Here is a 15,843-nt window from a genome sequence, read left to right as displayed (position 1 = left end):
AAAAAATTCTTGAACACACACACACACACACACACACACACACACACACACACACACACGTGCACGCAGGAAGAGCTTTGTGTCGTCAAAAAAGGATGCATCTGCTCGTCAGAGCCTAGCTCCATTTTGTTTTCAACAGTTATTGCCCTTCTCGATTCCGCCCAGAACTCAACGGGACAGACAGGCCTCCACGGAAAAGCAATCCACCAGCTACCGCCAAGTGGAGCTTTGGTGTTGGGTCCCAGCGAGGCCAGCGCTGCCGTATCCTGGGGCACAGACAAGGCGCAGCGGCCTGGCCCACCCGTCCAGGCAAGCACCGAGTAGGGACGACAATTTCAGGGACATGACACCAAGGGCACGGGCAATAAAAACACAAATAGACAAGTGGGGCTACATCAAACAGAAAGACTTCTGTGCAGCCAAGGAGACCACTAACAGAATAAGAAGGCAACCCTTGGAATGGGAGAAAACATTTGCAAACCACGTATCAGATAAGGGGTGAATTCCCAATACACATAAGGAGCTCCTACAGCTCAAAAGCAAAAAAAAAAAAAAAAAAAACCAAAAAAACCAAACCACTAATCACCCTATTTAAAATGCGCTGAAGACTTGAACAGATATGTCTCCGAAGTAGACAGACAGCCGGAGGAGCATGAAGAGGTTCTGAACACACCTAGTCATCAGGGAAATGGAAGTCAAAATCACAAGGGGCTACCACCCCACGCCTGTCAGAATGGCTTCATGAAGAAGACCAGAGTCAACAAATATCGGTGAGGATGTGGAGAAATCAGAACACTTACGCACTGCTGGTAGGAACGCAGACTGGTGCAGCCACCGCGTAAAACAGTACGGAGGTTCCTCAAAAAACTGAAAATAGAACTACCTTATGCTCCGGCAATTCCACTTCTTGGTGTTTATCCCAAAGAACTGAAATCAGGCTCTCCAAGAAATATCAGCACCTCAGTGTTCACTGCAGCACTAGTCATAATATCCAAGATGTGGAATCAAACTAAAGGTCTATTGACGGATGAATGAACAAGGAAAATCTGGTTTAAAACCCAACGGGACGTTATCCAGCGTTAAATAAAGAAGGAAATCCTGCAATACGCAGCAACACGGATGAACCCCGAAGACATGACGCTCAGTGAAATAAGCCAATCACAGAAGGACACACGCTGTGTGATTCCACTCACATGAGAGACGCCAAATAGTCAAATTCACAGAATCAGCGAGTAGAGTGGTGGTTACCAGGGGGTGGGGGCAGGAGGGCAGAAAAGAGAAACTGCTCATCAACGAGCGTAAAGTCTCAATTTTGCAGGATGAGCAAGTTCTGGAGACCTGCCGTACGACAGTGTGCCTACAGTTAACGATACCTTACCGCACACTTAAAAGTTTAAGAGCGTAGCTTTCATGTTAAGCGTTCTCACCACAGTAAAATACATAAAAATGAACCAAATCAAATCAATGACGTTCTGATAGAAATTTTTTTAAAAATCATCTGGGGGACTTCCCTGGTGGTCCGGCGGTTAAGACCCTGCGCTTCCACGGCAGGGGGCACGGGTTCGATCCCTGGTCGGGGAACTGATCCCTCATGATGCATGGTGCGGCCAAAAAAATTTTTTTAATAAAAATAAAAATCATCTGGGACACCTGTACGAGAGAAATTATTGCTCTTCTGTATTATTGTTATTACTATATTATTATGATTACTGAACATAAAATTTAAAACATTTTTGTCAGTAAATATAAAAATGAAAAAATTTCAAAGAACTTTCGAAACAATTCATGAGTCAAAGAAGAAATTAAATTATGCAAGGATAAGGAAATAACAAAGAGGTAAGTGGAACAGAAATCGAAGGAAAAGTAAACAGAAACAACAAAATTGGTTCTTTTAAACAGATGATAACAGACAAATGCCTGGGAAGATAAATCAAAGGGGGTGGGGAGAGAAAAAATAGGAACACAACAGGAATTAAATAAGGCGATATCACTACAAATATATTAGGGATGAAAAAAGTCCTACGAGAATATAACGAACAATTTTAGTCCAGTAACTTTGAAAACACAGGCAATAGATAATTTCCTAGGAAAGCAAAACTTACCAAAATCAACACAAGAAGAAACAGAAAACTAAATAAACCATAAACGTTAAAGAAATGGAATCAGCAAACACAGGCTCCGCCCAGACGCTTTTCTGGGCTGCTTCCAGGAAACCTCCGCGGCCCAGAGTCCTCACCTTCAGACAAATCGACTCAGAACTGAAAGCAGAGAAGGCTGCCCAATTCATTTCCGAGAACCTTGCCATTAAAATCAGACAAGGACAATACAAAACAATAAATGAATTCACAGGCCAATTTTACTTCTGAATTCAGATGGGAAAATCCTAAAGTATCAACAAAGCGCATCTTGCCTCGCTAATAACAAAATCAGTAGTTATGAGAAGTTCGACCCCGGGAATCCAATCACGGTCCAGAAAACCTCCTGATGTAGTAGGACCCACACTCACAGCTTCAAGGGGAAAATGTGTGACGATCACAGACGCGGAAAAAGCGTTCAGGAAGGGTTAACGGCCACTTACAATTTTAAAAGAAGCGCACAAGACAGACCTGAAGCAGATGCGGCAAAATGTGACTCATGTTAAATTCAGGCGTGGGTGCAGGGGTAATTGATACATTCTGTTCTCTTCTGTATTTTGAAAGTGATTCATAATTAAAAAAAAAAAAAAAAAAAAAAGCATTCGCTGGAAACGGACCCAGGGCTGTTTTTTAGGCCCTAACGACACACGGAGCTGCTGAAGGAGGGGCTGCTTCCTCCTGTCTAAGGGCCGAGGCCCCAGCAGACAGGCGCCGGCGGGGGGGTGCGCTCAGGAGGGCGAGGGCCGGGTGCTCCCGAGGACCCCTCACCTCCAGGCCGGCCTCACCCTGGGGACGGGGCTGTCCCATCTGGGAGCAAAGCTGGGGGTGAGGCAGCCACACCCGTCACGGGGTGAGGCCGGCTCGCTCACGCGGACTCCCCCTCCCGTGCCCGGGAGCCTGAAGGACGCAGGGCTCCCCCGAGCTGCCTGGGCCTCAGCCGGTCCCTCCATGCCGGGCCAGCTGTAGGCCGTCTTCCGTGGGCCCCCGGCCCGGGGCCTGGCCTGTCGCAGCACCCCGCCCCCCACTACCCTCGAGCAGGCCGGCAGCCAACAGAGCACATCCGTGAGCGACGGGGATGCTGTTCAACTCAGCCCGGCGGGAGCCTCGCTGCTCAGACCCCGGCTTCCGTCTCTGAGCCTCTGGCTCCCCACTTCGGAAGGAGGGGATAACGACGCTCCCTGCCGACTCCCTTACAGCAGGGGCCCCCCACCCGGGCCGCGCAGCAGGAGGTGGGCGGCGGCCCAGTGAGCGACGCTTCACCTGCCCCTCCTCGCCAGCAGCTGAACCGTCTCCCACCCCCCGCCCCGTCCGTGGAGAAGCTGTCTGCCGCGAAACCAGTCCCCGGTGCCAGAAAGGTTGGGGACCGCTGGCTTACGGGACCGCGCGCGGACGAGACCCCACGAGCACGGACAGCAACCACGTGCTTCATAGACGGAGTAGCTTCTTCACGTGTCATCCTCCCATAAACAGAAACGAGGCAAACCCCGTGGACCGCAGCGCGCCTTAAGGCCCCGCGAGCCCCTCGTCCACGACGGGCAGTGACGGCAGGCAACCTCTGCTCGGGCCGTCACCACACGCGCGCGTTCCTTCAAGGGGACGGACGGCCGTGGCCTGCACGCCTCCACCGTGGCTAGGGGTCCGCGGCACAAACACAGGTGCTGCCGCCACCTTCTGCCAAGGCGGTTCTCGGTGGTGTCCGCTCAAGGGCGGGCGGGGGGTGTCCCAGGATACGCACGTCTCTATACCGTTAACGCCCAATGGTTTCCTCAAGGCCCCCCAGCGGCGCGGAAGAGTAGAACCCGTACTTTCTGTGAAAACCGACGTAGGGCAGCGGAGACCCCGCTGCCCCACCTCTACACCGGGAGGCGTCCATTTCCCCAAAGCAGCAGGTTCGCGTTAACACAGCACTTACGGGAGGGAGAGGGGAAGGCTTCCCGGAGGGTCGTGCCCACCCATCTCACAGCTGCTCTGGAGAGACCTCCCCGACACAGAGCTGCCGGGGTGGTGACTACGGACATGCAAACAGCCACCCTCAGACAGAAAGACACAGAGCTGACCCCGGAGGTTGCAGGGTGAGGGGTGCTGGGTCTTGGCTCCTGGGGAACCAGTGGCCTGCTGGGCGGGTACGAAGACGGGGCCGTACTTACAGGTGCGCCTGCTTCTCGGCGAGTTCTTTGGTTTTCTCCTACAATTATAAAGGGAAAAAAAGCAAAGATGAGACAAGCAGGACAGCACGGGCAACGTGCAGTGAGGACACCACTGACACAGGCTCTCGTCTACACGAAACATGGCATCACTGCTCCGGGCGTCCCGTACTGGGCGATTTGCTCCAAGCTACCCCGGGAAGGCTGTTTTCCGTCTGACCTGACCTCCTGGCACTCCGTTACTGCGTACGATCCAGGCGTTTCCTACAAGAGCACTATTTCACAGCCATCTCTCTTACGTAACAGCCGGCCATTTAGGGAGCCGTAAAGATGGGTCAAACGTATGACAGATGTCAGAATGAACGTCCTAGCAACACTCTTATGGTCAAGCTTCATAGGTGCACTTTTAAAAGTCAGCCCAGTAACGCCGAGCAGACGCACACGGGCCTGGGTACGCAAGTATGTTTAAACGTCCCCGTAGGGACTCAGGTCCAGCCAACGTTTTCTGTCCCTTTTAATCAGGAACTCATTCTCGCTTTAGTGACGTTACCCGGCTGAGCGTGGTCCTAACTGCGACTCCCTCACGTGTTCTCTTAGAGGCCCACGTCGGCCTGAGTTGGCGAGACCCGTGAGCACAGGGGGAGGCACAGGAGGCTGCTGATGGCCGGGAAGCAGACAGACAAATGAACCCCAAGGCTCTAGACAGACCAGAGCCGAGGCCTCTCACACCCCAGAGGGGAAGCCGTACGGGGGACGCCCGGGCCCGGGCCCTGGGCTGAGGGGGTTCGGAGGGGGTCCCACCTCCACGAGCCTGTTGCCAAGCCTGCACGGGGGCAGGGGAGGGGGGACCCGGTTCTCTGCCTGGAGTCACCAGCCCCCGCCTTGCCCCGGTGTTCTCAGCTGTGACGTGGGACGCCGCACCTCCGCCGTCAGGGTGGTTGTGGGAATCGAGTCCAACAGCATCTGATTACTAGTAAGCGTCTGGCACAGAGCAGACTCAGCAAAGGACGGTGATTCGCGTGAAATTCAGAGCTTCTAAGCGTCAGGCCACTCGGTCCACACTGCACGGACTTCAGCTGCACACAGGGGAAGCGACCACGCGCACCAAATGCCACTCGGGACGCTGCGGGACGCGGCTCAGATACGCGCGATCGCTTGCACAAACCTTTGCATGCGGCAGCCAGGATGGCTTTTGCTTTTAAAAAGTTTCAAACGTTTTAAATGCGGATTTTAACCTGAGGAATCTATCCAGTGTCTACACGGCCAACTGGTTTCCTTTTCCCACGACTGCCTCAGGGTGAGCGTGGCCGAGGCTAAGGGGGTCTCTCTGAAGGACCGCGTGTAACTACCGGCCATCCTTTGGGTCCCCAGGGAGTCCAGCCCCTGGAGGGGCGGGAGAGGATGGAGGGGCTGCCCGCCGGGTGCTCTGGCCCCAGGGGACGTCTGGCAGTGCCTGAAGCCGCTTCCGTGAGGGGTGAGGGGAGGGGCGCCGCCAGCCGCGGGGGGAGGGGGGAGGCCAGGGGTGTCGCCCGACATCCGCAAGGAATTCTGCCCGGACGTGCGTGGTGCCGCGGTCCAGAGGCCGTCCTGGGGGAGGTTTCAACGTACAGCATCGACCGGCCCTGTGCCGCCCCCCCTTCCCCCCACCCGACAAGGGCTCCGCAGTGGCGTGTCGGCAGGGGCTCGACCTGCTCCCGGCAGAAGGCGCGGGGCTCCCAGGCCGCCTGGGCGCCGGCGGGGCTGGGCCGTGGGGAGGGACACAGGACCAGAGCTCACGAAGCCGAACCCTCAGCGGACACCCCAGCTCCCTCGGTGGCCCTGTCTCTCCTGCTCGCCCGACAGCGACGAAGGCTGGTCCCGGTCAAGGGGGAGCTCGCGCCCTCGCCCCAGGCGGCCGCAGCTCCCACCCGCTCCTGTGCCGGCCGAGGCCGCCGGCAGCAAACCGCCCCCCGCCCCGCCACTGACCCAGACGGTCTCTCGGATCATCTTGGCCATCTTGAGCAGGAGCCGCCCGAGGGAGCCCGGCTCGAGGCGCGTGGCCGAGTGCTGAATGCACAGGCAGAGGAGGAAGGCGGGGGTCAGCTTGTGGTCGTCGCCGCACGGCTCGACCAGCGTCGTGATCCGCTGCAGCAGCGCATCCTCCACGTCGGGCTCGAACTCCAGGTGCAGCGGCCGCGGCCGGCGGGGGACGGGCCTCGCGGAGGCCGAGGCGGCCCGGGCGCGGAGCGGGGCGCCGCACATCCTGCAGCTCTCCGGCACGGCCCGGAGGCGGGCCAGGGCCTGGGCGGGCAGGGGCTGGGCCTGCGCCGGGTCCTTCAGCAGCAGCAGGTAGTACAGGCCCAGGGAGAGCAGGTCCCCGTGGCGCAGCGCCACGGCGCGGCCCCCCGCCTCCGAGAAGTTGACCGAGACGGGCGCCCCGGGGATGGGCTCCAGGACCAGCTGTGCCCCCGCCTGCGCGCGGCCCGACAGCTGGCGCTTGCGGATGGTGCAGTGCAGGGGCAGGATGTCGGGGGCCGAGAGGCTGATGCTGGGCCTGCTGGAGGGGGTCCTCTGGCCCACCGTGTGCCGCTCCCGGTTGAGCACGTAGACCAGGCTGTCCTGAAACGCAGACACCAGGCCTCAGGGGCAGGACGCCACTCGGGCAGTTCCATCCCTGGTACCTAAGCCACCCCGGGCAGCACGCCCCCCGCCCCCCGCCCCCCCGGAGCCCTTCCTGACCCGCTGCCTGCCCACGCCGGGCGCCCCCCCGTCTCCCAGAGCAGCCTCGGTGGCAGACCCGACGCCCGGGGTGGGGGTGGGGGTGGGGGTGGGGGTGGGGGGGCTCCAGCTTCGAGACGTGAGAGGCCAGACAAGGGCAGACCTGGACGGGGACACTGGCCTACAGACACGCCAGGCCCGCCCGCTCCGCCAGGTGACAGGGACAAGCCGGGGACGCGCCCCTCCTTTGCTGCGCCGGCTCCGGGAGGGAAGCTGCCTCCCAGGCCCTGAGCCGCAGAGCCCTGACGAGGTCACACAGCGTGCGGGGAGGGCGGAGCAGGAAGGGAGCGGGGGACACGCGGGTGAGCGAGAGGCCAGGAGGAACAGCAGACCCGCCGGGGCGGCAGCACGGCAGGGTCGGCGGGGTCGCCAGGGCGAGACCCTTCAGGCCAAGAGGCCTCCGACAAAAGTGGTATAAGATGCTGGCGCGGGGCGGGGGCCTGGGGGCTCCTCAGAGAGAGCCGCCCTGCAGGCGCTCGAGGCCGCGGGAGGCCTGCGCCCCAGCCCACGGGGGCCGTTCCCCAGGGGCCCGCCGGGCAGGAAGGGGGCCCAGTACCAGGTAAGACCCATGCTGCGATCAGTCAGTGAGGAGCTGGGGGGACCCCCTCCCAAGGCGCTGCTGCCGCCCACTGCAGCCTGGACGAAAGAACGTTCTGGAAGCAGAGGACGGGGAAGCCGCCACCCTCCTCCAGCGCCTAGGGCGGACCCAATGGGGTGCTCCCCGCCAGCCCACTTCTCCAGCCCCCGAGCCCCCCGCTGACGTGGTGAGTGAGGACCAGCGGGGCGGGCGCGTCTAGCCGAGGGCCTCCCGCACGCCCCGCGCGCCGCGGCCCCCCCGCCGCCGCGGCCCCGCAGACGGACGCTCACGTGCTGCTGGCTGTAGCCCTGCAGGAGCAGCAGGTGGGGCGATTCGTAGAGGGAGCAGCGCATGGCGTCCCGGCCGGGCTCCTCGGGGCCCCGGGCAGCGGATGGCGGGGCGGCGGCCGAGCCCAGGCTGGTCTCGCTGACCGTGCGGCGCAGCCGGGGTGGAGGGGGGCTCCAGGCTCCCCCCGCGGCCGGGGCTGGGGTTCCCTTGGCGCGGCTCCGCTGCAGTCTCCGGGCTTGGGCGTTTATCCCTGCGGCAGAAGCAGCGCGGGGTGAACAGATGGCTCGAGGCCGCTCCTGACACGGGTCGCGGCTCCGTCAAGCAGGCCTGCAGGCGGCCGCGGGACTCTGCCCACCGACCGCATCCTCGGAAGGCCGGGGCTCGCCCCGGGAGCCAGGCAGCCCGGCCATCCGAGGCCCCAGACGCCCCACGGGAGCCCGTGGCACATCCCAGCCCCGAGACCAGCCAGCGCCACGGCCTCCCCGCGGGATGCCCAGCCCACCGCAGCCTCAACCCCCGCAGAGTCAGCGTGCTGGGGGCTTCGTGGGCACCACGCCGACCCCCAAACCTGCCCATCCCCCGTCCCGTCCTGGCAGGCCGCGTGCGCGTGCGTGCGCTGATTACATGACAACCGTTCATCATCCCCCCTCGTTTTACAAGGAGGAAGCAGTCAGCTCACCTCGTCACTCCAGCCCACAGGGCCGGCTGGTCTCCATCCAGAACACGGCTGCCCCTTCCCGGGGCACCTCCAACACGGCCAGGCACACGCGCACACCCGTGCACACCCCACGAAAGCCTCACCCTTCTACACGTAGGAAGCGCTCTTTTAAACTAATGCCGCGTGAAAGCTGAGAAGCCACATGGAACTCAAGAGGGCCAGTCTCCCGTCACCGGCGCCGCTCCCCGGCCGGCCCAGGCCTTCCTCTCTGAGCCCCCCGCCGAGGACCCTCCACACAGCCTCCGTCCGCAGCATCCCTTCCTATAACCGCTCCAGACAAAACCACACAAAGCCAGAGGAAGCGAGGTGGGCAAGCGGGGGCCGAGGGCGCCCGGGAAGGCCGACCTGCCTTCCAGAAGGAGAAGGGAGCCCGGTCCCCGGCAGCCCACAGGGAGCCGGGGCTGCAGGAGGGAGGCCGCTCAGCCGCAGTGCGAGCCGTTTGCCGGGTACCTGCTGCTCCCCGCCTGCTGCAGAGCCGGGCCGGCGACCGTCAGGCAGGGCAGCGGGGCGGGGGGAAGGGGCGGGTCAGGGGAAGGAGGAGGGCGAGGGCAGGAGGCAGGGATGGAGGAGCAGAGGTGGGGGCAGGCGGGGGGGGGCAGCCCCCAGCCTCACCCGTCCCACAGCCTGCTCTCATGGCTGGGGCATCACTGCACAAGCGGGGGCCCTGCCTGAAGGAAGACATTTAAAAACCAATCCAAAACGACGCTCCAGCCCAGGCTTTTCCTCCCTCTAGGACGGGGCTGCAGGAGAGGACGCACCTCAGAACCACCTCCCACAAGTGCTGGGGCTCCCAGGCAGCAGCAGAGCCCAGAAGGTCACCCTTTCCTCTTCGATTCCCGGGGGCCCCCAGAGGCCCTGGACGAGGCCCGAGCGACCAGGGCCAGCGTCCCTGGGACTGCGGCAGACGGGCGTGGGCGCGCCCTCTCGGCCGACTGGACACCACTCCTCCAGCTGGGGTCCCGCGTCCCCTGGCAGATGACCCCCTCCCAGGCTAAAGCAGGGGCTCTCACCCCGCCCTCGCTCAGGGCCACCTGGGGAGTTTGGAACAGCGCCCAGGGCTCATCCAGGGGCCCTCAGGGTTGAAGGGCCAGGGCTGTCGGGAGGGAGGTGGCGGCAGCTCAAGGCCGGGGCCGCTGGACCGCCGACGCCAGCACGGCCAGCGTGGAGAGCAACCCACAAGGTCCAGCGAGCGATCCGTGCACACCCTGCGGGCTGCACAGCCAGGAGGACCCTCCCACGTGTGGACGCCTGAGCAAGGAAGGCCTCTGAACCCCACATAACCCTCCACGGGGGCTATCCTCGCACAGGGCAGAGATGCTGCAGGGAAAGCTGGGCCCAGCCTGTACCCGGCGGCGGGTGGAAAGGCAGACGGGGAGCAATGGGTAGGGTGTGCGACCTCTGTGTACATGCGGAAAAGAGCACATGAAACCCCACCACATACTGCTCACGGTGTGCATATATGTGCACGTAAAGCTGTTTTTAAAAACGGATAGAAAAGGCACACAGTAAATTCAAGAAATGGCCGTCTTACTGGTGGGGGTCTGAGCCCGGGGAGGTACATTACATACCGTACTGGAGCTACCAGAACACGTGTGATATCACGTACTGCACGTGACAGGACATACTTTATGGATAACTCTGTGTGATGTTTTAGTCGTTTTATTTTTAAAACTCTAAATAAATGTGATTTAAAATGTTTATGTCAACTCTGGAAGGCAAGTACTCAGGTGTAAAGTAAAAATCATAAACACTCTGAGGTCCTCGCGCGTGTGTAGGACTCTGCGGCTGCCCCGGGGTGGGCAGGGGGAGCTGGGGGGGAGCCCGATGAGGCCGCTGGAGACCGTTGGGCCAGTCACCCTGAGGGGGTCGCGGCTTCGGGTGCCGCCCCGCGCCTGATCCCACTTCAGCTTCGCCACCACAATCCACGCGTCCCAACGCCGCGCAAACCCAGGGCGCGCGTGCCCGGCTCTGAGCAGAACCTCCTCCCTAAGCCTGGCAGGGAGGCTGGGCGGCGGCGAGAGGAGGGACGTGTGGGCAGCGCCACCCACAAGCCAGCGGCCTGCGGGGCGCGGCCTGGGGTTCTCAGCCTGGTCCAGGCTCTGCGCACTGGATCTGGGGCGCCACGGTGGAGCCCGCGTCCAGAGCAAGGTCGCCCCCACGGCCCCTCCGCCGCCACCATGATGAAGATTCGGCAACAGACACACCACGGAGAAGCCCTGGCCCGCAGGGGGGCGGCGCTGACGGAATAAAGTGACGAGGGCGGCCAGGCCTTGTACGGCGGTGATTTCACACGCCAAGTTACTCGTCTTAGAGGAAAACGCCCAGCCTTGCCACTGGGTGAAGAAGACGCGCTCCATTTCTGGATCACGCCTCCCCGCGAGCTGGGCTGCACGGCCCAGCCCTGGACGTTTCCCGCTATGCTAGGGGTGACCGAGTTAGCGAGGTCAGAGGTTTATCTGGTCCTGCAGGTCTGAGGGACACCCGGGAATCTGTATTTTGTAAAAGCTCCCCAGAAGGTTCTGGAACTCAGCTAGGATAGGAACCGCTGCCAGGGGCACTCCCCTCCCCCAGTGCCTTGTCTACAGAAAACCCACAGGGGGAGAAAGGGAAACCCACCGAGCACTCGGAAAACATACTCGAGCACCTAGCGCCTTTATTTGCATTTTGGATTTCTAACTCTTTTCTCTAGGTTAAAATGTTTGTCAGTTCCCAGGAAGATGGCAGATATGAGGCTCCCCTCTTCCCTCTCATATAAGGCACACCTCGTCTTACTGCGCTTCACGGATACGGTGTGCTACAAACCGAAGGTCTGCGGCAACCCTGGCTGAGCAAGTCTACTGGCACATTTCTTCCAACAGCATTTGCTCACTTTGTGTCTCTGCGTCACACTGTGGTAATTCTCACAATATTTCAAACTCTGTCGTTATTATTATATTTGTTATGGTGATCTGTGATCAATGATCTTTGATGTTACTCTTGTAATTGTTTTGACTTGTTTTAGTAATAAAGTATTTTATTATTATTTTTTTTTTAAACATCTTTATTGGAAAAATATGGAACGCTTCACGAATTTGCGTGTCCTCCTTGCGCAGGGGCCACGCTAATCTTCTCTGCATCGTTCCAATTTTAGTCTATGTGCTGCCGAAGCGAGCACAGTAGTAAAGTTTTTTTTTTTTTTTTTTTGCGGTACGCGGGCCTCTCCCTGCTGTGGCCCCTCCCCCTGCGGAGCACAGGCTCCCGACGCGCAGGCTCGGCGGCCACGGCTCACGGGCCCAGCCGCTCCGCGGCACGTGGGATCCTCCCGGACCGGGGCACGAACCCGCGTCCCCTGCATCGGCAGGCGGACTCCCAACCGCTGCGCCACCAGGGAAGCCCAGTAATAAAGTATTTTAAAATTAAGGTATGTATATTGTTTTTCTAGACATAATGCTATCGCACCCTTAATAGACCTCAGTAGAGCGTAAACATCATTTTTCTAGGCACTGGGAAACCAAAAAGTTCCTGTGACTCTCTTTACCGACGTGCCGGCTGATTCACGGCAGTGGTCTGGCCCTGAACCCGCCACATCTCAGAGCTGGGCCTGTATCTGTTCCCTGGTGAAAAGGCAGAAACACACCCAGCAGAGGAATAGAAGGAGGGGTCTGGGTAACCAGAACCTGGAGAGGCCTCTGTGTCCCCCCCCACCCAGGACACGCATGGGACCACCGCACCGCCCAACACCGGGCCCCAGACCCAGAAGCACAATGACCACCTTCCCACATCTTAGGAGGATGACACGACCAGGAGGGATTCCGAAACAAGCCCTGCCGCCCCTGAACAGGCTCACAGCTAAGTCCCAGGCCCGGACTTGGACGTCCAGGGCCGACCCTGCCCGCTCCTGGACTGTGTGTCTCTGACACGGGAACTGGGGAAGGGGCCCTAACCTGCAGGCGGTGTAACCGCGACACAGACGACGGTGGCGCCCTTCACAACGGACGCGCGCGGTTAAAGAAAGGAGCTCGGAGCTTCCCTCTCCCGGCAGCTGCCCCAGCTCCCGCCACCGGAGTCAAGCCTGCGAGCAGCTGCCTCTGCAGGGCAGGGATCTGCGGTCCCTCGTCCCCTCCATCAGACGCTCCTGGGCCAGGCAGCCGTCGGGCAGCGGGGAAGAGGCGGAAGGATGACATCCCAGGCCACACGGTGTTTTACGTGTCGGTGCAGGCATCCCCTCTGCGGGGAGACAGGAAAGGACCCTGGATACCGGGGGGGTGCGGGGGTGGACATTAATTCTGAAAACAGCTGGCAGCTGTCATCAGAGCTCCCGTCACGGGCTCCAGAACAGCACTGGAAAGAACAGCACAGCTCTTTTCCTGAACGTCAGTAAGTTCAGGACAATAAATTCAAGCTGTAGGTTTTACCTCCGGGCGCTGTTTGCTCTTCTCTCCCAGGATCAGAGGGTTTGAAACAGTGTCTACAACTCGGAGAAGTCCCTGTTGCTCGCACCCACTACCAGGGCTGCAGGAGAACTCAGAGATGTGGTTTTCATCGGGGACGGATGAGGCAAGTATTCCTGCATTAGGGAATTTCGCTAAAATCGGGGGGAATTGAGACTCTTTTAGAGATCTCTAATAACAGCTGGAGAGGCGCTGCTAACATAAACTCTGCAGTAGCCACTGCACAACTCGGAGGTCAGACCTGCCTCAAACAAGTCCTTTTAAACGAGAATGCCCTTTTCTGGGTTAGCAAAAGATGCAGCACGAAGCCCTAAGTTGATCAAGCAATCCTTGACGTTAATTTGAAGTTTTGTGTATTTGAAATGTACAACAAGGATGACAAACTACCTAAGGACCATTTGGTGACACAGCATCCATCTGCTCCATGGCCAGCTTTATTCTGAGTATTCTGCATTCAATTCCACTTCATTCTCACAATAAACCCTTCAAAGGGACTGCAGTGACATGGGAATATGTTACCTAGTTTTTTAGGATCGATCCTACCATTGGCAAATAAAATTCCAAAAAAAAAATGTATATCGTACCCCGCCCTCCCCAGCTGGGGACACAACACGGATGCCTGCTGACCACTTCTGTTCAGCATCGTACCGGAGCTCCTGGAGGTCCCAGCCAGTACAATAAGGCAAGAAAAACAAATGAAAGGTAGAAGGATTGAAAAGAAAGAAAGAAATTCGTGATGATTTTCAAGACGATGTGATTGTGTATACAGAAAATGCAAAAGAATCTATGGACAAATTATTAGAATTAACAAATGAGTTTAGCAAGGGGACTAGATATGGTGAGTATGCAAATTCAATACTATTTTAAAATACTAGAAACAAAGAGAAAAGGGTATGTTTAAACAAAAAGATACCATTTATAATAATGTCAAGAAACGTGAAACTAAGGAATAGACCTTCCAGAAGATGGGCAAGACCATGTCACTGAAAACTACAAAGCACCACTGACAGAAATCAAGGAAGCTTAAGTGAAAAAGACAGACAGGCCAAGTGTGAGAGAGGAAGTGGGACAGTTAGAGCCCTTGCACACTGCTGGGGGAGGGGGCGTCAACTGGCACAAGCGGCCTGGAAAGCACCGTGTGCTGGTGTCTCCCACCACTGAACCATCACATCCACTCCGCAGTCTACACACGACAGGAACACACGTGGGACCACGGGACGTGCACAGGAACACGTCCACGGTAGCATCACTCCTAATGGGCCCAAACTGGAAACACCAAGTGTCTACCAGCAACAGGACGACCAAGTCAACTGTGGTCCATTCACATAATGGAATCCTGCACAGCAACAGTAATGAATGGACTCTTCTAAAAGCAAGAATAAGCCAAAAACCAAAAAACAAAAAGCCAGACACAAAAAGGTACAAATAATACGATTCCATTTATAGGAAATTTACTTAGAGCCAAAACTGAACTATGGTTTTAGAAGTCAGAGAGGTTGGCTCAATGGCCAAGGACCAGAAGGAGGTGTGAGGGAGGCTGCAGGTGTCCTGATAATGCTCTAGTTCTTGCCACACAGGTGCACTCATCTTCTGAAAACTCGTTGAGCTGTACCCTCACAATGTGGGCACGCTTCTGTCTGTAGGCTATTTTTCAATGAAAATTTTCCTTTTAAAGAAGAGAACATCAGATGTTAAGATTACCATACACAAATTATAAGATCATGCTTACACTGTTTAAAGAGATAAAACATGCCTTGAAATATATGTAGAGAACAGGAAATTATAAACCATAAATCAGCTTTGAAAAATAACCAACTAGAACTTCTAGAAATGAAACAATACAGTAACGGAAACTATGCAGCATATCAGACGCAATGGAAAAGAGAATCAGTAAACTAAAAGACAAGTCTAAAATCTCTAGGATGTGGTACAAAGTGACCAAAAAAGGAAGAAGAAAGAAGACATGAAAGACATTAGGAGACAGGGAAGAGAGAGTGAGAGGCCTCACACACGTTTTAAGACAGCTCTGGGGGAATTCCCTGGCAGGCCAGTGGTTAGGACTCAGTGCTTTTACTGCTGACGGCCCGGGTTCAATCCCTGGTTGGGGACTTAAGGTCCCACAAGCCATGCAGCACGGCCAGGAAAAAAAAAAAAAAAAAAAAAAAAAGACGGCTCTGGGAAGAGAGCAGTAAGAAGCGGGCAAAGGCAATATCTGAAAAGAAAATAAGTGAGAATTTTTCAGAACTGATTGAAGAAACCAATTTGCAGTCTCGTGAAGTCCAATAAAAGAAAGAAGAGAGACATCACAAGAAAACTACCGACCAATGTCCCTTATGTATAGAGATGTAAAAGTCTCCAAGACAGTAGCAAACCATGTTCAAGTGGGATTTATCCCAGGAATGCAAGAGTGATCTAACATACAACAGTCAATCACTGTAATATACCGTACTGATACGATAAAAGACCAAAATGACATGGCCAGGTACTAAATGCCACTGGATTATACACTTTAAAATTGTGAATTTTATGTTATGTGAATGTTATTTCCGTTTTAAATGTCAGGCTTTAAAGACCCTAATGTGAAAGGCAAAACTATAAAGCTTTCATAAGAGAATGCAGGGACTATCTCTACAACCTCAGAGGCAGGGACGGATCTCTTATACGAGACAAAACCAAAACAGAATCAAAAGCATTAACCATGGGCTTCCCTGGTGGCGCAGTGGTTGAGAGTCCGCCTGCCGATGATGCAGGGGACGCGGGTTCGCGCCCCGGTCCGGGAGGATCCCACGTGCCC

General features: G+C 57.1%; 1 protein-coding gene and 1 non-coding gene across 4 annotated transcripts in view; both read right to left on the bottom strand.

Annotated features, from left to right (window-relative positions):
• Nucleotides 1–15,843, bottom strand: part of RADIL (Rap associating with DIL domain) — a 78,871-nt gene that overhangs the window by 31,641 nt on the left and 31,387 nt on the right. For all 3 annotated transcript variants that reach the window (XR_008619312.1, XM_055090558.1, XM_055090559.1), the window contains exons 6-8: nt 7,904–8,151; nt 6,245–6,877; nt 4,283–4,320 (exon numbers count right to left, since the gene is read on the bottom strand). Coding sequence is in view for 2 of the 3 variants with exons in the window: in XM_055090558.1 (XP_054946533.1) it covers nt 4,283–4,320; nt 6,245–6,877; nt 7,904–8,151 (919 nt within the window). In the remaining variant the exon portion in view is untranslated. The remainder of the gene's footprint in view (nt 1–4,282; nt 4,321–6,244; nt 6,878–7,903; nt 8,152–15,843) is intronic.
• Nucleotides 11,667–11,773, bottom strand: LOC112065739 (U6 spliceosomal RNA). Its single transcript, XR_002892219.1, has one exon. It is a non-coding gene; the product is annotated as a U6 spliceosomal RNA (small nuclear RNA).

This window comes from Physeter macrocephalus, chromosome 14 (assembly GCF_002837175.3).
Source record: "Physeter macrocephalus isolate SW-GA chromosome 14, ASM283717v5, whole genome shotgun sequence".
NCBI classification, from domain to species: domain Eukaryota; kingdom Metazoa; phylum Chordata; class Mammalia; order Artiodactyla; family Physeteridae; genus Physeter; species Physeter macrocephalus.
The sequence above is the reverse complement of the archived record's forward strand: the minus strand, read 5'-3'. Positions and strand labels throughout refer to the sequence as shown.